General features: G+C 39.1%; 4 protein-coding genes across 5 annotated transcripts; all 4 read right to left on the minus strand.

The window, feature by feature from the left end:
• Positions 1-1,277: 1,277 nt before the first annotated feature.
• faslg (Fas ligand (TNF superfamily, member 6)) lies at positions 1,278-4,407 on the minus strand. The gene is made up of 4 exons (XM_082146920.1): positions 3,995-4,407; positions 2,862-2,907; positions 2,704-2,760; positions 1,278-2,297 (listed from the first exon to the last, which is right to left on the minus strand). The coding sequence occupies exons 1-4, from the start codon at positions 4,289-4,291 to the stop codon at positions 1,891-1,893; spliced, it is 807 nt and encodes a 268-aa protein (XP_082003046.1). The 5' UTR covers positions 4,292-4,407; the 3' UTR covers positions 1,278-1,890.
• A 5,758-nt stretch (positions 4,408-10,165) lies between these two features.
• On the minus strand, positions 10,166-14,778 carry LOC309481820 (uncharacterized protein). The gene is made up of 5 exons (XM_082146923.1): positions 14,648-14,778; positions 14,446-14,486; positions 14,271-14,345; positions 11,979-12,165; positions 10,166-10,770 (listed from the first exon to the last, which is right to left on the minus strand). Exons 1-5 carry the CDS (start codon positions 14,712-14,714, stop codon positions 10,364-10,366), a joined length of 777 nt encoding a protein of 258 aa, XP_082003049.1. The 5' UTR covers positions 14,715-14,778; the 3' UTR covers positions 10,166-10,363.
• Positions 14,779-15,575: 797 nt separating this feature from the next.
• On the minus strand, positions 15,576-21,395 carry caiap (CARD- and ANK-containing Inflammasome Adaptor Protein). Of its 2 annotated transcripts, XM_082146810.1 has the most exons (3): positions 20,537-21,395; positions 18,578-20,096; positions 15,576-16,749 (listed from the first exon to the last, which is right to left on the minus strand). In XM_082146810.1, exons 2-3 carry the CDS (start codon positions 19,973-19,975, stop codon positions 15,898-15,900), a joined length of 2,250 nt encoding a protein of 749 aa, XP_082002936.1. In that variant the 5' UTR covers positions 19,976-20,096; positions 20,537-21,395; the 3' UTR covers positions 15,576-15,897. The 2 variants fall into 2 exon arrangements, with proteins under 2 accessions (XP_082002936.1, XP_082002935.1); XM_082146809.1 differs by having other exon boundaries at positions 18,578-21,395.
• A 1,520-nt stretch (positions 21,396-22,915) lies between these two features.
• Positions 22,916-24,825, minus strand: jun (Jun proto-oncogene, AP-1 transcription factor subunit). Its single transcript, XM_082146903.1, has one exon. The coding sequence runs from the start codon at positions 24,518-24,520 to the stop codon at positions 23,594-23,596; it is 927 nt and encodes a 308-aa protein (XP_082003029.1). The 5' UTR covers positions 24,521-24,825; the 3' UTR covers positions 22,916-23,593.
• Between the last annotated feature and the right edge of the window lie 887 nt (positions 24,826-25,712).

Below are 25,712 nucleotides of genomic sequence, written 5' to 3' on the forward strand. Positions count from 1 at the left end.
TCTCCTCTATGTACACATTAACAAGAAATTGTAAATACTTAAACAACCTTGTTTAATCAATACAGCCTCTTTGGATTGTTCAGTCCAAGGGAATTTAGCATGCATTTGAGCAAAGCTTTTCTGCAAAGCCCTTGATAATGGCATGAGCAGAAGCGTATAAAAGCCTTCTGTAATATTACTGGGCCATATCAGCCCTTTTTTGTGGTGAGAACTTATACAATCTTTTGGAACTGTCCTAGAAAAGGTGCATGTTTTAAGTCTGATGAGGTAAATAAATGGCTTCAGTATCTATTTTGCACCTTTGGTCACTTTGGAAAAGGTTTTTTGGAAAAGACAAGAGTGAGTATTTTTGCCATTTATGATGAAGTGATGCTGGGTGGTGAGCCCTAGTGATTCATTTGGAAACTTGAGCTAAATTATGTACCACCTTCAGTTGGTCTTGCACACCCAAGGACTTTATTCGTGTAATTACTTAGGTATTTGGTTTGTTTGATCTTATCAAGGTCACACAGAAATACACTACATACGTTTTATTTCCCATCAGTAAAATATATATACGGAATATTTTTTTACAGTGTATATATTATCCATTCATGTGCTAATATTGTCTCTTAGACTTAGTTTGAAGCAGAGTTTGAGAGAGAGTGGATGAATCGTGGGTGATGATTATCCAGTGGTCACTTCCTGTGGTATTTGCATTTTGTGGGTGTGTGTCTGTACAAAAGAGTTGGAGGAGGTGACAGAGTAGGCCTTGTTTCCACTCACCCTCATAGTAAGTGGAATATTGAGGTGTAATAGATTTACAAGACAAAAACACACACAGTACTGAGTAACACACAGTTTCATTGGATGGTCAGGCCTAATAACATACTCAAACAGCTGAAGCACATACTAAGAGCGACAGTGAGAAATTTACACATTCTCATGAGTAATTGAATGAATGAGTGACAAAAGCAGGTTTTCTTTTTCATTTCTCATCAAAGCTTTTAGGCCCCTGTAAACACCATACCTAAACACAGGAAGGAAGCATGAGAAATGAAGAAGCACAGAGTGTACTGCCACAGTTATACTTGCACAAAAACCTCTAAATCTTTAAGTGTGGCTCAGCAAAACTGCAATGAAGCAAACCAGAGGGTCTTTGCAGAAATGACGAGGAATGAAACCACAACCCTGCAAAAGTTGCCTTGTGGTCCATTGAGGATATTCAAAAACAGCGTTCGAGTTACGTTCATCTATGCAATATAATTCTCTGTTCATAATTTAACAAACTAACACTATTAAGTTGTCCATATGTTTAATGAAATACCCAATAAAACAGAAAATGAAGGAACATTATTTAGATTTTTTAAATAAAAATAGCTCTGGAAACTTTCAACCAAAAATCAGCATAATTTACTATGACAACCAACCCACTATTACATGGAAATATTAGTGGGAATGGAAACATCCCACCACACAATATTATTTTTCTTAAAGAGTGTGAGACATCTTCTCTCGGTTCACATTCAGTGTGAAATCAACAGCAGGTTTTTTTTTTTTTTACAATCAAACTTTTTATTATAGGCATTATTTATATAATACTCAGTCAATATGACCACTGATCACATTAATATACAATCAGAGTTTAAGGACAATAAATATTTGTATTTAATCTACCTTCTCCTGATACAGAAGCATATTAGTGTTCATTCAATCTGAAACTCTTCTGCACAACTTTCCAAACTTAATGGCCACAGGTAACTGATACATTCAGAATCAATTATGATTTGACAATAGCAGGCGGACAGATTGCGGTAAGGATCTCAGGGTTGATTATAGTCCAAAGACCGCGGACCTCTTCATCTGAACTCGCAATCATGCCCTTCCTATGCACCACCTAGATGTCCTCTATCAGTGGATCTTGAAGAGGCCAAAATAATTGTTGTGATAATTTTTGCTGAGCAAATGGGGGTGTGAGACATTGACAAACAGCCAGTCGGACTCCTGGAGTTGCTGAAGGGAGGCAAGATGGCTTCCTGTCATCCATGGCTGGTTTCTCCCCGGCGTACAGAAGCCCTCTGTGTGATCTTCCATGATTATTCTGGAATGGCCTTTTCTCAGCCGACTCATTTTGTGAGCATAAAGGTCTGAGGACTTGCACGTGCGTGAAAGAAACTCCACTCGGGAGTAAACAAAGTACAAACCGCTCTCGTTGACCTGAAGGCCACCGTTGCTGTACTTGATGCCATGTGTGAAGGCATCGCCGAGTTTCTCTTTCCACTTCAGAGTGCCAGATGATGTGCTCTGGTCTGCACCGCCTGTTTTAGAAAAAAGATGCAGGTGGCATATTGTTTTGCATTAAAAAAAATGGGTAACACTTTATTTTGATAGTCCACTTTAGACATTCTACTAACTATAAGTAACTTTGAAACTAAATGTCAACTAGCAGTCATTCGATTATTAGTAGACTGTCTGCTTCTGCTAACACTTTATTTTGATGGTCCCCCAAAAGACACTTTGCAACTACGTCAGCTTATTCTACTAACACGAACCCTAACCTAACATTCTACTAATATTCTAATGATAGTTAGTTAACACGTAGCTACAAATGAATGAGAGTTAGTTGATAGTTGCAAAGATAGTAGAATGCTGGAGGACTATCGAAATAAAGTGTAACCAGAGGTTTACTATGAGGACAAATGCATTTCGGAATCCAAATCGTACCTATTAAGTGTGCAGCAGATTTTTGTTTGTTCTTGTTGAGCTCAGCAGGATTCAGGCCTGTTGAACAATAAAGAATGTCATCAGGTCATCATGTTCACCAGATAAGATTTAGCAGAGGATCAAGCTCTGATAAATGCCAACTTGGTCATGCAACTCACCAACTTGTTTCTGTGGAGAGACGCTCTGTATTTGTGTGGGCCTTTCCTGCCATTGAAAATATGGGTCACAAACTGCTCAGTAGTGTCACAGATTTGCATTATTGTGCATTCAAAAGTCATTTGGCTCAAATAGATATGGCTAAAGTTAATCGACTCTTAGTTATGAAAAGGAAAAGATGGTGTTAGACTGCTAGTTGAAGTAGAGGATATCCTGTAGCCTGTGACCAGTGACCACAAGTTTTTTTTTCTCTCTTATAATTCTGTCCTACTCAGTCGCGTGTTCATGTCAGAATGGAAACTGTACTCCCATGCACATCAAAGAGATTCAAATGATATATCAAACACATAATGGAGCGCTTGGCTGCTTTCGAGGTGTTTCAATAATTAAGGCTCCAAATCTTTATCTAAAAAATTTGGTGTTTCAGTACATATGTGAGCTAGTATACAGGGAAGTATTTGGACACTTTAAAAATCGTGCTAAATTAATATTGCAAAATTCCAGCTGTCCTGGAAACCAGGTGTAGTTTATAAAATTAACTATGAACATGATCCACTAACATCTGGTAACCAGAAAGTAACCATAGATAAGATTTTTCTATGTTTAACTGTGCATCTATTGTTTTACAAGGTTACAACTTTTTGTGAAATGCTGAGCTTGTACTATCTTTCTTGAAATTAAATTTCATTAAATTTCATAAATCATTTAATCATAGGACATTTAATGCAAAAACATTCATTCATTTTGATGCATCAGAATACATTTTGGGCTACTGTCTTTATATAAAACTTATTTATATGAACAGACACACACACACACACAAAAAAAAAATATATATATATATAGATATATATATGAAGACTTCAGATGCAAAAGCCTCTAAGTGCCATCTGAAATTTTCTTCTAGAATGATTATTTTTATCAAGCTTCTATGTTTATGTTCAGTTATTTCACTTTAATGGCAATGAAAATGACCTATTAATTGTCATTAAAGTGAAATTACTGAACTTAAACATATAAACTTGAAAGAAATGCTCATTTTAGAAGAAAATTGCAGATGGCACTTAGAGGCTTTTGCATCTGAAGTCTTCACATATATATTAGATAATATGATGCACTGCCCAGTGGTTCTTACCTGTGTCAGGCGCTCTACTTCAGTCTGTAACCTCAGGATCTGATAGGCTCCCAGTCCCAGGGCTGCAAAAACCAGCAGGAGTATCAAAGTCAGTACCCAGGCCACCCCAGTATTCAACCCTCCCCAGCTCTTTCTCTTCATCTCTGCTCGGGCAGGGGGGAACGTCCAGCAGGGAACCATGGGTGGCTCTATGTGCCTGGGCATCCGCTGGTGGTAGTACTGATGTTGTTTAGGGTGACCTCTGCCAGAATCCACCATGAACACTGGTTGGGATGGGGGACCGAAGTTATTGCTCATGTTTGCAGAGCTCAGAAGAGCGTGTGAAGGTGTGAGCGACAAGAGTATGTCTTGAAAAGGTTGTTGCTGAACATCAGTTTTTAAAAGGTCCTGCAGTGCGGTTTAGACTTCCCACCCACCTACACACACACACACACACACACACACACACACACAAACGGTCTATCTATCTCACTCACTCTCCGCCTCTGATCCATTCCTTCATTCAGTCATGCACAGATACTCATGCACACTCATGTATTCACTATTATGAAATTTTTAGTCAATGTATCTGCATTCACATGCATTTGTGGTGAACCAATATGCATAAAGTCCTATCTGAAAGGGATATGATGGTGACATCACGGAGAGGAAACTATTCATCTCGAGTCTTCTGTGCTCTTGCAACCTTTGCATAACAAAATAAAAGATTTACAAATTACAATTAAAGATTTACAGTTCACCAATGACAATTCTGTTATGTAGCCTATTTACATCCATCCTTATGTCCTTCCAAACTCAAAGGTTTTATTTTTTCTTCTTTCTGTGGAACACAAAAGGTTAATTTCTGTCTTTTCCACGAAAGGACAGTTCAAAAATGACAAAAAAGCACAATAGTCCATTTACTTATGTGCTGTACTCCAAATCTTATGAAGCCATTCAATAACTGTGTGACAGACATGGTTTTTCACTGATAAATCTTCACCTTCATTAAGCTATTAACTCAGCTATTAACCACTGGGACTGTATCTTTGAATCAATGATTTGACCTTTAAATCATAAACAAATTAGTCTAATTCATTGAGAACAGAATCAGTAAATGAGTGGGATCTTTTCAACAAACCAGACTGGATGATTTTACCACAAATTAGACCAATTTGTTCACGAATCCAAATTCAACTCACAGACTCAATCTGGTCACAGAGGTTCTCAAATTAACTTATCACTGTAAAAAAAAGTTGCTGCCTTAAATGTTTAAGTACAACCAACTTGGATGTTTAAGTCATTTCAACTTAAACTACATTAAACTGAGTTTTAAAAACGAGTTTAATTTGTTGAAAACAGTTGAAAATTGCTTAATTTATTTTGATGAATTAAAGCAATGTAAAAACATACAGTATATTGTCATAACTTATTAATAATATAATTTTTACAGTGTACTTTTATGGTGCTTTTTTTCATTTTGGAGTCTAACCTTGGAGTCTAGCCCTAATTCATTGAATGGTAAAGACCTCTGTGAAATAAATCGTTTGTTCCATATAAGATTTTGTCATTTTTGGGTGAACTACTGTATGTCTTTCCTGGGCAAAAGTTTGGTTTGATCATTTGAAAAAGCCAAAACTTTGATCAAACGATTAGGATAATATTCAACTTTTAATGTATTTTTTCATGCATTCATTCATTCATCCATCTATCCGTCCATAAGTGCACTACAACAAATCAAAACTGGCTTTAATGTCTCAGGCTCTTCCATTGGTCAGTGTGGCAACTGATCTGCATAAGAGGCGAAGGACAGCCTGTGACCTAGAAAGAATTCTTCAGAAAGGCCACAGATCTTTTTAAAGACCACTAGCATCCTGTCTGCCATCCTGTAATGTATAAAGGTTGACTGAGAATATAAACCCATTTAGCAGCAAGTCTTCACCATCAAACCCATCCCTCATTCTCATTGAGTTGCTGAGCTTCATATGATGTGCTATAATCCAGGCGCTTTGCTAATCCTGCTGTTATTATGCATAACTGGAATGTTTGTTTATTTAACAATTCATTTGTCCCACTTCTAGACTATATATAAAAAATTATATTAGATATCAAAAATGGTAAAACACTTAATAGAATTGGTGCCAAACAGGCATTACAAAAATAAATTAAAAAGATTTGATTGGAGGAAAAATTATATTTCAATGCTTTTGCATTCACTTGTAAATTTTTACAAGTGGAGGGAAGGAGGGACACACTGTCGGAGATCGCTGTGCCGAGGAGGAGCGGAGAATGCCGATGGCTGCCCGAGGCGATGGTGCTGGAGTGATTGAACAGCGGGTGGGCCAGAGCCTGCTGCCGTCCACCATGATGGGGGCGGAGCAGGGAACAGGGGACTCCTCGACCGGAGGCCATCGGAGCGTCGAGCCGTCCGGATGTCCACCGCACCGGTCTCGTATCTCTCATGGAGGAGCGGAAGCATAAAGGAGGAGCGACGACAGTGAAGGACGAGAGAGGACCAGGCCTGGATTTTATGTCGTGTTTTGTTCATGTTTTATTATGTGTGTGCGGCAGTCGTCCATGAGGTGCTGCCGCCTTTACTTTTGTTTTGTGTTGTTTGTTTTATTATTAAAGTTTTTTTAATTGTTTAATTAACCCCCCCCCCCCCCCCCCCCCCCCAAATTGTTCCCTCTTTCCACTAAGTCCCTGGATATGTACCTTGTCATCGCCAGTTTGCATTTGAGGAGCTGCAGCTGCTGTATCAGCGGAAAGCAAAAGTGGATCAAGTTCTGATTTAATCAGACATTTGAGTGAAGAAACCTCAAAAAAACATCAAATGGAATTTTGTGATCATGTAGCATACATGATGCTTAAGCCAGTAATTAAAAAATGTACCATAAATGTCGGAAAGGTTTGATGCTTACTAATGGACTTTGTTATTGAATTTGGTGAAACATTTTCTACCCATTTTTGCCACAACAGTTATGTTGTGGTGTAGCCTAGATTTACGACTGCAATGTGTTCAAAATTAAAACTACAATGATAGAAACAGAATATATATATATATATATATATATATATATATATATATATATATATATATATAACGAATTCAAAATAGTAAGGTAACACTTTATTTCAGTGGTACACTTTAGACATTCTACTAACAATATTAAGTAACTTTGCAACTACATGTCAACTACCAGTCATTAGAGTATTAGTAGACTGTCTGCTTTATATCTGCTAACACTTTATTTTAATTCTTCCCCAACAGACATTGTACTGACTATAAGTAACTTTGCAACTACATGTCAACTTATTCTACTAACCCTAACATCTAACAGTTTACTAATATTCTAATGAGAGTTCCAAAGTTACTTAAAGTGGACCATCAAAATATAATGTAACACATTACTTTTAAAAGTAACTTTCCCCAACACTGCTTTTAAGAAACTTTGCGTTTACTTTAAACACTCATGTGCAAGTGCAAGCGCAAGTTTTGAGTTCACTAAATCTGGTAAAACTATAGGAACAACTATATTTCAATGCATAATGCAAAAAGTTTCCAAGTGAACACAAACTTATCAAAATAAAGTGTTACCATATTTTTTCCTTACCATTTACACCACGATTAGGTGCTATGTTAGGCATTAAGTTGAATTTAACTGAAAATGTGCCAAACCCTGAACCATTTAGTTTCAACAATCATATGCAAAACATTTAACTGCATCTAGAACATCTAGAGTTTTGCTCGACTGTTTGTAAACAGTGATGCAGCAGAAAATGAGTTTCAGTAAACCCATTCTCACATACCACTAAAGAGCAGGAGCTGCCACATGAAACAGTCTGTTAACGCATATGATTATGTGCGTGTGCTTTCGATCTTGCAGCATACATTCTCAGGGGGCTGCATGAGAATGGTGATGCTATGACAGTGAGGTGAACAGTGTGGTTGAAACCAAGCGAGGCAGGAAAAGGCTTCACCTTAACCCCTCACCCTGCTGCGTACCCTGTTGCAAGTCATCGGCCGCTATGCCTTCCTGGAAGAATCTGCCTTTTCCGTAAGTTGCTTGGCCTCACTCTCATATAGGTTACCCACTTCTCATACTTTTCATGATAAAGAATGTTAACTTTCTTGCTCTTTTCCCCCCAAATTGTTCCCTCTTCCCAAGTCCCTGTATGTGTAACTTGTCATTGCCGGTTTTCATTTGAGGAGCTACATTTGCTGCATCAGCGGAAATTTGCTTTACCGTAATGAGCGGTAGTTTTGATTTAATCAGACATTTGAGTGAAGATGCCGCAAAAAAACCATCAAATGGAATTTTGTGATCATGTAGCGTACATGATGCGAAAGCCAGTAATTAAAAAATTTACCAAAAATGTTGGAAAGGTTTGATGTTTGGTGAAACATTTTCTACCCATTTTTGCCACAACAGTTATTGTGGTGTAGCCTAGATTTACGACTGCAATTTGTTCAAAAGTGACGGTAACTACAATGATAGAAACAGTAAAATATATTAAAATATTAAGGTAACACTTAATTTCAATGGTCACTTTAGACATTAACCATAAGTAACTTTGCAACTACATGTCAACTACCAATCATTAGAGTATTAGTAGACTGTCTGCTTGATATCTGCTAACACTTTATTTTATTTCTTCCCAACAGACATTCTACTGACTATAAATAACTTTGCAACTACATGTCAACTTATTCTGCTAACCCTAATATCTAACAGTCTACTAATACTCTACTAACACTCTAATGAGAGTTAGTTGAGATGTAGTTCCAAAATTACTTATAGTTAGTAGAATTTCTAAAGTGGACCATCAAGTCCACTCAAGTGTAACCTTGATGAAAACTACTAAAATGACACTGCTTAATACATTTTCTTTGTTTTGTGTTATTTTAATGTTCCTACCTTGATAAAAAATGTTGAGGATTTCAAAATGCGATATGGTTTAGATTTATTCATATTTATTTACATTAAGTTAAATGTAAAAGCAAAATCTTCTGAAATAAATGAGGCTGGTATAATAACCAAATTTAAATTATTCAATATGCATGTCATGTCCAGTCATTGCAGGAAATGTGCAACTTATGCAAGCAAAGCCTTTTCCAAGACATTTTAATGCCATGCATGAGAAGACAGCTAAAAAATATTTTATTGTAAATTCCATGGAGGAAATATTTGCGGATTTGACAACTGATGTCAGCGGTAGTTGCATCAGTTTCCTTACTTTACCTCACAGGTATGGGAAACCCTGTCTACTATGTAAGCAAATGTAGCCAAAGGTGCTAGAAGTCACACAATGACATTCTAAATGAGTAAGAGATCACCACTGCTGCTTAGTAACAATTATCTGCTCTTGCTCAGTTTCCCAGAAGTGATGCCTGCTAAGCAGTTCTTGTTGGTGATGCATGAGGGGTTTTGGGGTCGAATCGTGGGCCGCAGCACAAAGCCCTAGTTCTGTAACCAAACTGTTGGAAAAATGCTGTATTTTTTTGGTGAACGCAGATATCTTTCTCTGTATCTCTCTGACTCAGCATCCCTGTACATACTGAGGGTTTAATAGTCTCGTAATCGTTTTAATCAGGCCTGCTGTGGTTGGTGCATTATCAAACCTCTTATGACAGACTTCAAAATATGTCAATCTGAAACTTTGGGGTTTGTAAAGCTATGCCAAATGCTCTCACATAAAGGCTGTTCAATGGTTCTGTGCACTTTCAAGTTCAACCAAAAATTTTTTTATTGTGCACGGTTCTTGAGTTGACTTCATGGTGCTTTAATGATTAAGCATTACATTCTCAGTTCTTCAGATCAGTGTTTGTTTTCTGCATTCTTCAAAGCACCAGAACATGATCGATTTTGTAAAGAACGAGAATAAAATGTTCGCCGTGCAACTTAATAAGTGTCTCCTATGGCATCGAGCTGTACAAAATCTTGCGGTTGAAATTGAAACCATATAGACACCGAAGGAGATGTACTCCTTAGATAAACTTCTGTAAAAAGTAAACAACCCTTCATACTTTTGTTTATGACAGTAAGTAATCACAGGTTTCCCATTCAGAATTCTACTCTAACCACACCTCAACCATTTCCTTTTCTCTTCTTGAGACTCTAACACTGCTTAACACTTTCACAGCTGGAATAAACTAGGTTAAGACAAATATAAACACAGGTTATTTACAGCTTTCAGGTTTCATTTGAAAATGCTTTACTTTCAAGTTTCACTTTCACGCACCAAATCGGAAAATGTTTAAATTACATTATGAATATCAAATGTTGAATGTCGCCCTGTATTTAACAGACAACAAAATAAAATAACAAAAAAAAAGATGTAAAAACTACGAATGTTTCATCATCAGATGAGTGATGAAATTTCACTGAGCTATATTTCCTCGTCAGAGGACGACGAGTAGCAGCCGAGTCCCAGTAAATGTTCAGTTTTTGTCTCAGCATCAGAAGGCCCCCGTGTTCCCTCTTTCGCTGCTGCCTGTGCTAGCGGGAGGCTGTGGAGGTTGGGCAGGCCGGAGAGCAACACTCGTGTCAGTGTACCAGTGTCCTGCCGCTGCCCGGCAAGAGCCACGCGTGAACCTGCCACTGCCACCGCGAGCCGGGCCCGATCGAAGCACAGCGGGAGGTCCTGGGCCGGGGGATCAAAGGCTTGGGTGGTAACAGGAGCCGACGGGGTGGGAAGCTCTTGTACGTTAGTGAGAGATGTGTGGTTTCCTGCTGCCTCGGGGTTAACATCCTCATTAACATTCTTTTCTCCCCTCGCTCGGCACGGCTTTTTGGCTAAGAAAAAGAAGACAAAATAATTACTACATTTACATCCAATTCAAATCTATATTCAAGTTAAGATTTTATTCTGAAGTTTACATGATCCACAGCTACTTGAAAATTCCTGTGTACATATAATCAGCATTTTCCATGCACTAAGAAATGATTTTTCCCCCGCCATAGTCTAGTGTAAAATATTGGAGATGCTCTTTATTACAATCAATTTCAATCATTTAATTAACTCTTAATCAATTTAGTTCTTGTTAATGTCCTTTCAACAGCACACAAGATTTTTCCAAATAGCAAAATGTAGGTCATCATATTTATTTAAATACTTACTCATCTTTAACATGCTTCAACCATCTATAACTGTTATCACCGAGAATGCCCTCTGTTATGAAATTATGTCTGTTTAATACATGCATATATCCGCTATCTCATTCAGATTTCTATAAACCATATTAGCTTAATCTGTATGGCAATCAAATTAATGTGTTGACAAAATCAGAATATTAGCATATTCTTGATCATGTACGGCAGCCATTAATATGAATACCGGTAAGCTCAGTTTACACTAAATATAACATTAATTTCAGTGTTTTCTTGATGCATATTACTTAAAATGTCCATTATTTATATTTATTTCTCTTCAGCTATTTTTGTGCATGCAGATTTATTACACAGAAGATGTCAAACTAAAGATAAAATACCCCAAATAAGTAAAATTAATGCTAAAAATGCAGTTTAGTAAGTGTTAAAATATCTGAGTAGTTCTAAATATCTTAAACAAGTTTTTATTTAATATCTTAAATACTGTTTTTAATGGAATATTACAGTTTCGGTACACACATTAGGCCAAATCGACAAGATTTGTGTTGATAAATATAGAGATTGATATAATGCTGATTACCACACAAATGTATTTCCACTAGTTCCTTAAAAAAAATGGTACCAATCCATCTTTCTTCAGCAAGCAAACTGCCACAAATTAAATTCAACATTCACAGTCACATCCTGAAGGCTCAACACAGTGTAATTTTCAAATAGCGTGGGAATTAAAGATCGGATATATATTTGTTTTGTGGAGACACATTTATGAGGCCAAGTGCAAATGAAACCAGATGAAATCAGATAGCTATCTGATCAGTAAAAACCCATTAAGTTTGAATGTTGATATAAGTGAACTGTTTCACAAGACTAGTAATTTGAAAGCATGAACTGACAGGTGTGTTGATGGCTTGGCTCCTGCCTCCTCTTGGTGTATGCTCGAGGTTCCCAAGGCTTGTGTTTGCAGGAAGGGTCTAGGGAGCGCAGTTTCTTCAGGTAGCGCTTGTATTCTCTCTCGAGTTCTTCAATATGCAGACGGAACTCGTCTATCTTCCTCTCTGGGTAGTGAGATAACTGCGACTGCTGCAAAATACAAGTGCAAAGATGTTATGTTATCAACAGTTTGTTATCAACAAATCAAAGGATCATATTCTTACTAAACCAAATGTGAGACTCTTGTGATCAAAAATACCATATATTTATCTCTTTGGTTTGTACATGAGATGCAAAGTTTGTGCACCCAGCAAGCAATAGCCATCATTTCACCATCTTGGTTAACTATAGACCAGATATAGTCCGGATATAGAGTCCAAATTTTGCCTGGTTTTAGCCTGGACGTCAGGGCTGTGTTTGGACGGCTATTAGACATCTTTTAAACGCAAAATAGCTAGATCAGTATCAAAAACTGAGGTTGACAGTCCCTCTCACTCTCATTTTGCAGATTTTCGACTGGTAATGCTCAATTCCAAATCAATCAATCTATCTAGATCTATATCAATCTTGAACAGTTTGTTACAGGATGTTTTCTAAAGTGACAGGAAAGAAAAGGGCTCTTATCTCAATGTGGCATCTAACCCCCAAGAAGTCATGTGACCCCGAGAAAGCAAATAAGGAAAAGACACAAGACTAGAAGATGAATATGAAAGTCCACTGACAGAAAATCCTGAGACATTGGAGCAGAGGGAAATAGTTGAGCCCTCAGGGAAAGAGGAGAGACCAGGGGTACTTCTCAATATCCCTCCTCGTCTCCTCCGTCCTCCATCCTATGACCCGGAAACCGATCGAGCTCAGCCATCTTGAAGGACATCTCAATTATCTAATTGCACCGTGAGGAGTCGAGGATCGAGGAGTGAGGAGGCTTCCTGAGGAGTCATGAGCGAGGATACACAGGTGTATCCTATGCGGAAGAGTTTTATCGACTAAACGTGACGCACGTATAAATTCTCCTCCCCCTTCACATCGGTCACAATCATTTTTATTTATACTTTACCTTTGCATATAAACTTGCTTTATTAATATTTATTATGAATTTCTTAAATAAACAAACTTCAACAATATAAGGGCAGATCCTTTGAGCGCAGCTGATGACGCTGTGAAGTGACGCTCGAGTGATCAAGTATTCCAATGTATAAAAAAAGCTTTCATACGATTCCTCTGTCCTCCTTTTCTTTCCTTGCAGCCTTTCCTCACATCCTACAGAGACGCGAGGAAAGGAAGCGAGGAAAGGAAACGAGGATGCACAAATAAGAAATGAGAAGCACCCCAGGCATAAAGACCAAAGCCCAAAGAAGAGCTGTATCCAAATTCCTTGTATGTGTACACATACTTACTTAAATAAGTAATAATCTAAATAAATAAATAAATAAATAAATCTAAATCTGATAATAGTATCTACAATCAAATTTTTATTTGATTAATAATTATTCATGGATAATTTATTATTTAGGCTAATTATTGCTATTAATGTAAAGCACATTCTGTACATGTTACAATGTTGCAATGCTACCTCTGAAATACTTGCTGCACAATTTAATAATATAAATGGCCACTTTATTAGGTACACCTGTTCTATTGCTTTAATGCAAAAATCTAATCAGCCAATCACATGGCAGCAACTCACTGCATTTAGGCATGTAGACATGGTCAAATCTCAACTGCGTGATGCAGTCATGAATGCCATCAGGAATGTTTCCAGCACCTTGTTGAACCTATGCCACGTAGGCATATTTCTGAACACATTGTGTTGTGTGTTCAGAGATGCTCTTCTGCAGACCTCGGTTGTAACCATTCTCCTCTGACCTCTGACGTCAACAAGGCATTTTCACCCACAGAACTGCTGCTCACTGGATAGTTTCTCTTTTACGGACCATTCTCTGTAAACCCTAGAGATGGTTGTGTGTGAAAAACCCAGCAGATCAGCAGTTTCTGAAAACCCAGACCAGCCCGTCTGGCACCAGCAACCAAGTCACTTAAATCATCTTTCTTCACCATTCTGATCACCTTGACCATGACCATAAATGCATTGAGTTGCTAATTAGACATTTTTGTTAACAAGCAGTTGAACAGGGGAACCTAATAAAGTGGCCTGGCTGTGTGTGTTTTAGTTAGCGTCCGATATAAGGTATTATTCGCCGATAGATGGTAGTACTATCTTGCTACTTTTCACGTGTTGACAGTATGATCAGTACCTGCAGATAGTACTCTATCTCCTTCTTAATGCTCGGCATCCACTTCGTCACTGCTGCCACTGTATTTAACGTTGCCTGCATGACAAAAGGTCCATCAAAAAGGTAAGGTTGTCATTTATGCTAGCGGGCTCATTGAAATGATAAGATATGCATTACAACGAAATAAATTTCTCACAAGCTTTGGCCGTGACACGTTGACATCTTTAATGCGACCCTCTGGAAATAAAAACACAGATACATTATGCAGCACACTGACAATGTGCTAACGAATGTGAGAACACAGAAGCTTACACGGACATTTATAGCGATGGCATTTTCCATCGTTTCACATTAGGGTGAATTCACTTGGTTAAATAAACCATGCATGCGTCTCATACCTTCTCTCTCTTTCTGGAGCCACAGTCGATTCAGTCTTCCAAACTGCTTCTCTTCGTTTCTTGCCATTCCTGCAGCATTTCCGTCAACACGGAGTCACGTGACAAGAGTGGACAGACGGTCACATGACTTGTGACCGTGGTTTCAAACTACGTCAATCCTTTAATGCCACATATGTAAAATGTATTATGTTTACATCAGTTGTTGTCACAAGAACCGTTTGAGTAACTAATAACTATAAGGTTTTGAGTCAAACGTCTAAATAGACAAACGTGTTTTTTCTCTGTGAGTGGCTTTTGGATGGTTTCAACAAAACCATCTTAAAGTTTTGTGGATAATTTTTTTCTAGGCATTAATAGGATTAATGTTCAGTAGCTTTTTATAGACAAGATTTTAATCTTTTAATTTTAGTTACAGAAATTGACTTCGAAAATAGATATACCCTGAGAAATATACATTAGAGTGAAAAGTGTGACAACTAGCTTGCTAGCCCATATTTAGATAAGGCCTATTGTGCGTAATGTAACCAAAAAATAAAAACGCTTTTTTTTTTAATACACCATATAGCCTACTTTAGGTGTTTTTATATGTGAAGGTTCCCAAGTGCATGATTTGAGTGACACCTATTGATGAAACTGTGGATTGCTTTATCATGCAACATTAAAGTCATCATGAAATCAAAATGGACACTTCTTGTTTTTATGGAATATTGCAGTGTAAATTAAAAATAATATTTATCCATGCACATCATTATTATTTTTTTAACGCATTTGCCTCGTAATCTTTAATATAAATAACTCCCTCCCTCTTGTATCTCTTCTTTTCTCTGATGACGTGTAACTGACATGAGAGCGGGACAACCTGTCACTCACATGACATCACAGCAATAGCAAACCACAACCAATCAACTCCCGATAGACAAAATTAAATAAATAAAAATAAAAATTATTGTTCAAGATGCCATTTCACTTGGAACATCACATCAAAATAGGGAAGACGAATATCGCAACTTCTGTTTCATGCTGACTTTAACCGTTAGATAATATTAGTATACATTTAGCTAATTATGACAGTCTCTGTTGTACTTTAAATGTAATGTTTATAATATTAGTCTGATGATGCAAAAAGAGTGAAAGGTGCTAGCTGGTTGGGGTGAAAGTCACTGATTCATAATGCAGCTTAGCAAACATTTCTGCCAAACATATTTTATGAAGATACAGTTTTCTTCTTCTTCTTCTTCTTCTTCTTCTAATTATTTCACGAGGAACATCTTCTTCTTTAGCAGGGTAGTTATGTTCTGGTGAGCCGGTGTGTCCTCTAACACTGCCACCTGCAGGGCTGTTTTTTTAACTTTATTAGTTGCCTGAAGGTTGGCTCGTTCTCCATTTGTCCAGTTTATTAGTCTCTGTACTGTTTCCACATGCCCGTCACGGCAAGCGCAGTGCAGTGGTGTGTCTTTATTGTTATCCAGGGAGTTGATCTTGGCACCGTTCTCCAGCAGAAGGCCCACCAGCGGCTCATGGCCATGTTCTGCCGCTAAATGCAGAGGAGTCCTTCTCCACACGTTCCTATCATCCACATTCATGTTCTTACCAGATGCGAGAAGGACGCCAGCTGCTCTTTCCTTCCCGCTTCGAGCTGCGTAATGCAGTGGAGAGCAGCCATCCATGTCCTTAGCTCCGACTTTGGCTTTACCGGCCAGCAGCGCCGAAACCGCCTTGGTGTGTCCCTGCATGGCAGCCAGGTGCAGTGGGGTCTTTTTCTCTTTTTCAGAGGCGTTGGGATCGGCCCCAGCAGCGAGCAGTAGCTGTATGACACCCGCCTCCCCTTGTGCTGCTGCCCAATGCAGGGCTGTTCTCCCCTGTTTGTCTTTGACACAGAGGTCAGCCTTGGCCTCCAGCAGCTGGGCAACCACTTCAGAGTGACCGCTCTGGCTCGCGAGGTGCAGGGGAGTGAGTCCATCCTGGGTGAGAGAGTTAATCTGAGCCCCCACACGCAACAACAGCGCCATCAACGCTGGCTGGTTATATAATGCACTTAGATGGAGAGGGGTCTGATCTTTAGGGCCACTGATGTTGGGGTCTGTACCCTTATCCAACAATATCTGGATTAGAACAGAAGATTTCAGATTATTATACTTATAATGTACTTTAGTGACCCAAAGAGCAGCTTTGATTATTGCAGTAGATTATTACATTTCGGATTTCCAAGTTGTTCCAAACCTTTATGAGTTTCTTTCTTCTGTTGAACATAATATATTTTAAAAGAATGTTGGTAACCAGACAGTTGATGTTAGCCATTGACCTCCATGTTGTTGTTTTTTCCTACTATGGAAGTCAATGGCTACCGTCAAGTGTCTTGTTACCAACATTCTTTTATGTTCAACAGAAGAAAGAAACTCATACAGCTTTGGAACAACTTGAGTGATGTAAGTGATGACAACATTTTCATTTTTGGGTGAACTATCCCTTTAAGGGATTAGTCTAATTCTCTATTTCAGGGTTTTTCAAATTCTGATGTCCAGGACCCCACATATAATGGTCCCCCTGCAAGGGACCAAAATATAAAGGCAGATAATGTGTGTGTGTGTGTGTGTGTGTGTGTGTGTGTGTGTGTGTGTGTGTGTGTGTGTGTGTGTGTGTGTGTGTGTGTGTGCATGAATATCAATCTAAAAAAGAAAGAAATTATTTATTGATGTATTTATTTAAATACTTAGGCTACTTGTTAATGATTTAAAATAGAGGATTTATAGATTTTATTAATGATTTAATGATTCATTTCTTATTTTAAAACTAGGGCTGTCAGTAGAATACTATAATCATAATTGGTGCTAGATTACATTGTAGTCAGTGACTACAGTGTAGTCCAAATTACATGACAAAAACAATAAAGTTATTAAGGTATATATTACAAATTTTAGGAAATGTATTCTAACTACTTTCTGAATACTTTTTAGGTTACTTTTGACCTGATTCATTCATCACATTGATTTGAATAAGATAATCTTGTACCATATTGATATGAAAATACAAAGAGAAAAAAATAATATATATATTACATTGGTCACACTTTAGGTTAGGTTCCAATTCTCACTATAATTAACTATGACTTTTGCCTCAAACTTCCAATTACTGCTTATTAATAGTGAGTAAGATAGTTGTTAAGTTTAAGTATTGAGGATTGAGGGATGTAGAATATGTTCATGCAGAATAAGGCATTAATATGTGCTTTATAAGTACTAATAAACAGCCAATATCCTAGTAATATGCAAGCTAATAAGCAACATGTTAATTGTGAGAATTGGACCCTAAACTTAAGCGTTACCAGTACTGGTATTACTGGTCTGTGTGTGCAATTCAAACCTGGAAGACCTTCTGAATGTATAAGCAGTAGACTTTTATAGAAAGGCAAATTTAGAATATAACAATGAAGTGGAATCAATGAATAATTTCCTTCCATTGTGAGCATAACATGTAATCAAGTAATCAATCAAAAAGTAACTGTAGTCCGATCACGAGTATTTTAAAATGTAATATAATCTAATTACAAGTACTTGATTTTTTAAAATCTATTTACATAATCCAGATTACATGTAAATTACTAGCACTGATCATAATTAGTTTCTTGATTTCTGACCAGTCTTTAAAAATCAGAATGAAATTATATACATATAAAATTAATATAAAACATTTAAGATGATAAATATTGCATTCAAATATTACATTTATAATAAGTTAACTTTGACAGCCCTAAAAATACGTTTTTTTTTTCTTTTTCGTTTTTTTTTTTCTCTCAATGGCATCCCCTTGTGGACTCCAGGTAGAAAACCCCTGATAACGCATATATTTATGTATGTGTGTGTGTGTGTGTGTGTGTATATTTTTTTTTTCATAAAATGAATAAAAATGTAATTTAAAGGCTAAGCCATTTACCTGTGCTATTTGCATACTGCCACTTTGGATGGCCAGGTGAAGAGCAGAGATCTGGTTTGGCAGTCTCTCATCCAGTCTGGCCTTTTTTGAGACCAGCACTTTGAAGGCCTCCGCATTTCCTAGTTCCGCGGCCAGAAGCACAGGTGTGTATCCAAGCTCATTAAAACTATTAACATCTGCACCATGATCAATGAGCGCAGCCACGACCCCGTCCAAGTTCCTCCGTACCGCTTTAAAAAGAGCCGAGTTCATCTCATTCTGAGACATGGACATCTGGACATACCGCAAAAACAGAGACAACAGAGACTTTCTGTTCAGCTCAAAGGCAGCATCCACGATCACGGAGTCCACTTGGGCTCCGGCCTTCAACAGCACAGCGGCGGTTTTCTCATTTCCGTGGCGAACAGCGTGATAGAGAGCCGTCTTCCTTTGACCATCTCGGGTATCTACTAAAGCGCCGTTTCTCAGAAGAACCTCTGCCAGTTTTGCCTCATCCTCAATGGCCGCCATGTGCAGAACTGTTGTCTGATTCTTGAGGCTTTTCTTCTCTTCGAGCACTAGAGCTTTGACCGTACTCTCATGTTGATTTTGAGCAGCCAGATGCAAAGGTGTCTTTGACGTGTGGTCGATAGCATGGATGTCGGCCCCGGCCTTCACAAGGGCCAGAGCAACAGCCGTATGGCCCCGTCCTGAAGCTCTGTGCAGGGCAGTACGGCCCTCCGTGTCCTTTAGGTTCAGTTTCGCCCCCTGTCTGAGCAGAAAGTACACAACGGCCTCCTTCCCATATTCAGCAGCGAGATGTAGCAGAGTGTCAGAGGACGAGCGAGAACTATTGACATCCAAACCTTTGATAAGCTCCTGGAGGAGATGGAGATCACCTGAGGATATGGCTCTGAGGATGGCATCATGATCTTCTTCAGATTTTGGGATTTGTTTTTGTTCTATTGAAGACGCAGCCTTGTTCCGTATAGACTTCGGCTGGATTCTTTCAGGATTAGGTTCCTTGTTTGATTTTGAGTATTTGACAAGACCTTGTTTGTCTTTCTCCAGCAGATATCCAATCAGCTGTCTCCGTGCGTCTTTAATGCCCTCATTAACCCCACCCACGTAAGTTCTCATGTGCTGGTAAAGGTCAGGCTCCGCTCTTTTCAGACAAGGGTAGAAGAAGATTCGGCAAGCACGTTCTCCTCTCGCGAGCAAGACATTTAACATCCTGGAGTTCTTTTCCTCTTGCGCAGTGATACTGGACATCATAGCTCGGCTGTCGGGTTGAAGAACTCCGTTTGCAATGAGGAGATCCAGCAAATCCTCTGTATTTGAAATGCCACTGACCAGCTCGCTTTTCTTCATGCGGATGACTTCAATCGCATAGGGATTGGTAAAGCTGGTTGAACCCATGTCTGCCTCTTGATGGGTTCAGCGCTCTGAAGGAAAGCAGTGAGCTTCTGTAAACTGAAACGTGTGGACATGACAAAGCAGTCCTGCGCCTGAAAGAACCTGATTTTCTACGTCTTTATCACTGAGAAAGAAAGAAAAAAATCGTCTCTTAGCAACAATACGAAGTAAACAATAGTAAAAATCTGCATTAGGTTTTGTAATTTTCTGAAGTAAAGTGTTAATATAACTATGAAGTAAAAAAAAGGCACATTGGTAACCTTTTTTGATAACATTTTAACATTTCTGATTAAGTGCACATGGTCTAGTTCTCTATTACAAGAAACCTGCTGCGTGGATACTGTAACCATGACATGAATTGTCTTTTGTATTTGAGTTTACAGTGCCCTTGCAGTTTGATCTTGAATCAGATATTACCCTTAAAAGAAGAGTGCTTAATTGTTTTTAATGTGCACTTGTAGTTTACTTCAAATTAATGAAATAAAGGCCACTTAAAGTGAGTACATTTTCACACTTAAAGGGACAGATCACCTAAAAAATAATATTATGTCTTCATTTTCTCACCCTCATGTTGTTCCAAACCTGTATGAGTTTCTTGCTCCTGTTGAACATAAAAGAAGATATTTTGGAGAATGTTGATGGAGAAACAGTTGATGGACCCCGATGACTTTCAATAGTATGAGAAAATAAAACTATGGAAAGTCAATGGGGTCCACCAAATGTTTGGTTACACACATTCTTCAAAATATATATATATTTTTTTTCCAACAGGACAAAGAAACTCAAACAGGTTTGGAACAACATGAGGGTGAGAAAAATTGACATTTCATTTTTGGGTGAACTATCCCTTTAAATTTTTGTTTTAATAACATTTTGTCACATTTTTAAGTAAACTTATTTTCATGTGTTGACTAACATTGTAAAATACTTGATTATAATTTTAACTGTAATGTGTTATTCACTATTACATTTTAAGTTCATATTATTTTAAATACAAAATTGCAACTTCATCATTACAATTGTAGAAATTGCATTAAAGTATCATTTTAGTCCATAAATGCTTGTCAGTATATTCGGCATTACACTCTCCATATTTCAAAGACAATAGAAGTAACTCTAAATTACATATGAAGTCGGTCAAGAAAATAATTCTAAACATTTAGCTAATTGCATTTAATATAAATTTAAATTATAATACATTTTCATTAATTGTATCTAACAAACAATTAAGTGTCCGAAAATGTTACAATCAGTTTGCAGTTACGTAGCCTATATTCTTTTGAAGTATTATTTCCATAAGATTTCTGAGCAAACTGTCATATTTATAAATGTTATGACACTTTTACCACACATGCTAACAGGCTAATTGACTGACATTTAAAAAAATATATGTGGTACGAGGACAAAAAATTATCATGTCAAAAGTTTTATGATGTTGTCAATGACTAATATACTTTTAGGTTTGTTGAACTTCAAATCAGTATGTATATGACCACACAATACTGATATAGCCTACATGTTTTTACTGTTAATAGCCTACTATAAAAAGGCCACTTTTCAGCGATTCTGCTCATATTTTGGTAATAGAATTTGTGTCGTGTATTTTAGTAAAGTCCTTGCTTCACTTTGCTTCTATTTGATAATGCGCCGGGTCAATGATTAATCTCCTTCTTCCAAAAGAGTGCACTAAAGGTCTGCCAGTCTTCTGGAGATTTAGTCTGAGGAGTTCCTCTTCCCGTAATACACACCCACTAGTTCAGATGACGTAGATCTTCCGACCGCGTGCTTGCCTTATATGGATAGGTAGATGCCGTTTTTCCGGTATGATGTCATCGTTTGCCAAGTTTGGGCGGTGAAATAAGAGGATCTGAAAGATGCTAAATATTAATCTGTGTTGGTGACCTGAATACGAAATGATTTTTTTTTCTTGCCTCGTTTGTGTGTGGTGACATAGGCCTACATTAAAAAATAAAATAAAAAATAAATAAAAACTCCCCACAAACTAAATATAACGGTGAGATTCTTTTTAAGAATTATACCATGTATAGTATAATTATTTAAAGAAGATGTGTATCTTCTATTGGCGTTTAGTCACGCCGAAGTTAACAGTCTGATCAGACTCCAAAAAACTGGGGCCAGTTGCATAACATAGACTGCGTCTTAAGGACTAGTATCAACTAGAAGTTAGTTGGGGGTAATCGGTCGTACGGTTCGGTGTCAAATTAGACCAATCTATGTTTTTATGTTACTGACTTTAAAAAGGTATTAACAGTCTTAAAGAATAAAATTGGGATTACTAACTTATAAGACTAGTCTTAACAGTTTATGCAACTGGCCACTGGAATCGCAAAAGAAACAAGTGGCTGCTTCAGATTGATGAAGTGTAGGCCGACGGCGCCCTCTGCTGGTGCAAAGAGGTGTGTTGCTGAACACTGCATTATCATGATAAACCATTGAGAACTTTTGTGTTTTCAGTTGACACAATAACGTGATTAAAGGCATGCATATTTCTTTTTAACAATTTAGTACTGAATTGTTTGAAGATGATTTGTTAATTTCAGCGTTATTGCACCTGACAAACAAGTTTTAAGTGCTGCTTCAATCTTGATAATTGAAGTCTTAAAAACAAGCTTTAATTGTTTGTAAGAGGTTTTCATTTCACACTTAAATCAGTTCAGAATGCATGCTATCATATTTATTAGGCTACCGTTGAATGACTATTATTGGTTAAATTATTGTAGTTTTTGACATAACTTTTGGACATCATCAGCCCCATTTTTCAATGTATGTGGACATTTCAAAAGTTTGTCTTGGTGAACACACACACACACACACACACACACACACACACACACACACACACACACACACACACACACACACACACACACACACACACACACACACACACACACACACACACACACACGAGAAACAGAGACATTGTTTTTCGTTTCACATACTTTATTACAGTTCATAAATATTGATTAGTTTCTGATGTGCTCAGAAAACAAACATAAAAAATTATATTGTATACTTTACTTACAAATGGTAAACTTAAGTACTCCTGGTTGATCTTATTTACAAATAACAATGAGTGAAACCTCATTAATGAACTTTTTTTCAGAAAAAAAGAAACTGCTGAAGTTGGACTAACTCAAAGAAAAAAAGTCAATTCCATTCAGTTTAAGAACAAAAAAGGACAATGTGTAACTCGGAAGTCAGGCAGCTTTTTAGGCAAGAGTTTAGCGGACAGAACTTCTTGCTTGGTGAGCCAGACATGAATATCCCTACTCGTGTCCCCTGTTTTACTCCTATAATACTGAGCGCTCCTCTGGAGCGTACAGGTCCATGCACAACCTGCTCGAAGTGAACAAGTCTCTTTTTCTCGTCAGAAAGTAAAACATGTAACAGAGTGAGTCTCATGCTCTCTGTCGCTGTCTCTGTCGGACCGAGTTGGAGAAGTTTAGCCCTCCCTCTAAAGTCCAGTCAGAACATCCTTTTACGGCACGCGGCCGGCCGGACGCTCCCGGTCCCAGCGGGCTAACGCCAGCAGTCGCGCCGGCTCGCAGTTTGTCCCTCGCGTCCATGTAAGTGAACTCAAATGTCCTCCGGTTCCTCTCAGAAGGTCTGCAGCTGCTGCGTCAACATGAGCTGGCAGCCGCTGTTGACGTGGTTCATGACTTTCTGCTTGAGTTGGGCCACTTGATCGCGCAGCATGTTGGCGGTGGACGCGAGCTCCGAGTTCTGCGACTTCAGGTTCTTGACTTTGTCCTCCAGCCTGGAGATCCTCTCCAGTTTCCTCTTCCGGCATTTGGATGCGGCGATTCGGTTCCTCATGCGCTTCCTCTCGGCTTTAATCCGCTCCTGGCTCTCCATGTCAATGGGGGAGAGAGGCGGGGTCTCGCCGGGCATCTCCGGCACCGTCTGGGGCTCCTCTTTCAGCGCCTGGAGCCGCGGGTGCTGGACGGGCAGAGGCGCATTGACGCTGTGCGGCGGCGGCGCGCTCGTGAAGCTCATCGCGGGGTTGGTGGCGGGGTTAAAAGTGTTCAGGTCCGCGTACACCGGCGGATCGGGGCGCATGGACGAGCTGTACACCGCGCCACCTGCTATGGATACCACGGGTGCCATGCTGTTGTTGATGGTCGTTTGGGGAGCCGAGGTGACGTTGGGCATGTGCTGGTGGTGCAGCTCGGCCAGCGCCCTCACGAAGCCCTCCGCGAAGCCCTCCTGCTCGTCGGTCACGTTCTTGGGACACAGAAACTGGGTCGGAGTCGGTGTTGTAGTGATCAGGCCGTTGCTGGACTGGATGATGAGCCTCTCCAACTCCGGCGAGGCCAGTTTGAGCAGCCCCACGTCGGGCGAGGTGAGGATCTCGTTGGCTTTGGCCCTCAGGTGGGGCTTCAGGTTCCCAGCCGGGTCGGTCAGATTCAGCGTCATGTTGTGTTTCAGAGCCTTGTGGTTGTATCCAAAAGCGGCGCTGTCATGCTGAGAGAAAGCGCTGTTTACAGAGTCATCGTAGAAAGTAGTTTCCATCTTGGTAGACATAGAAAACGAAACTTTTTCGTTTAAAAACAGTCTGTCAGAAGTTCATCTAGTGTCCTCGGAGACAAAAGCGAGAAGAGTCGCAAAGTTTCGAGCTCGCTCCGTAAACTCCCCGTCCCGCGAGAAACTTACTGCGTAAAGTTATCGCTCAGTGTCCCGAGCTGTTCTTCTTCTTCGTCTCGCGGATAGAGGGTCTTCCTCCGCCGCGCCGTTCTGAGATGCCGGTGTTTAAACAGCGCGGAGCCCAAAAGTGTTCTTGTTTATGTTAGTTCAAGTGTGTGTTGCCTAGATGTTTCACTGTGGCGAGATCTGTATACTCTGAGCTTCTCCAGCGTGGAGGCAAACCTTATCTGCTACCGCTGCCCCACTAAAAATAGCGATGATGTCATGCGCGCGGCCTCTTATTGGCTGGAGGCGCTTTACTGGGCGGAACGCAGTTTCAGATAAGGCGCGTTGCCTAGACGACCACCCAGAAGATTCTTCTTTCGCGCGGTGGCTGATGGGATGAGGTAATGCTGTAAGGCGAAGGAGCGGTGCATTGTGGGATTACGTATTGTTTTTGAATATCTGGTTACCCGCTTAGCTGTTTTAGACTGTGGCAGTGGCGGGATACAAAGAAGCCGAGTAATGTATAACGTGTTACTTTTGTAACTTAATCTTTCACTTCACGTCTCAGTTTAAGAAGAAGAGGCAGTATGTGTGTATGAAGAATGTTTGAGAGTTGGGCAATTTCATTCGTGCGTCTCATAAGACTCAGCCGTCCGTAATAACATGACATGTGAACTGTTAAACACTGTCAGGTTTATCGGACGAGTAAATATGAATTGTTTATATATGATAGTAAGATACACTCTCGTGTGGCGCGAAGAAACAGGGCAATTGTCTGCTGTTTTGTAGCAAAGTGCGTTTGCTCCGTCCTTCAGCCAATGGTTTTGAAAAGGGGCGTGTCTTCTCGTGGAGTGACAGCGTGCCACAAGGTCCACCGTCCCTAGGGATCCTCTCAAAACTACACACACACACACACACACACACACACACACACACACACACACACACACACACACACGTTAAACGTCACTGTTTAAACCACAACCGCGAACTAATCGAGTTTAACATGACAGTTGTTAAGTAGCCTACTTTTAAGAAGGGTTCATGCTAGGTTGGGATATTTTAACTCAATTTACACCAGTCTTAC

The sequence above is a fragment of the Leuciscus leuciscus genome (assembly GCF_965113295.1).
Source record: "Leuciscus leuciscus genome assembly, chromosome: 19".
Classification (NCBI taxonomy): domain Eukaryota; kingdom Metazoa; phylum Chordata; class Actinopteri; order Cypriniformes; family Leuciscidae; genus Leuciscus; species Leuciscus leuciscus.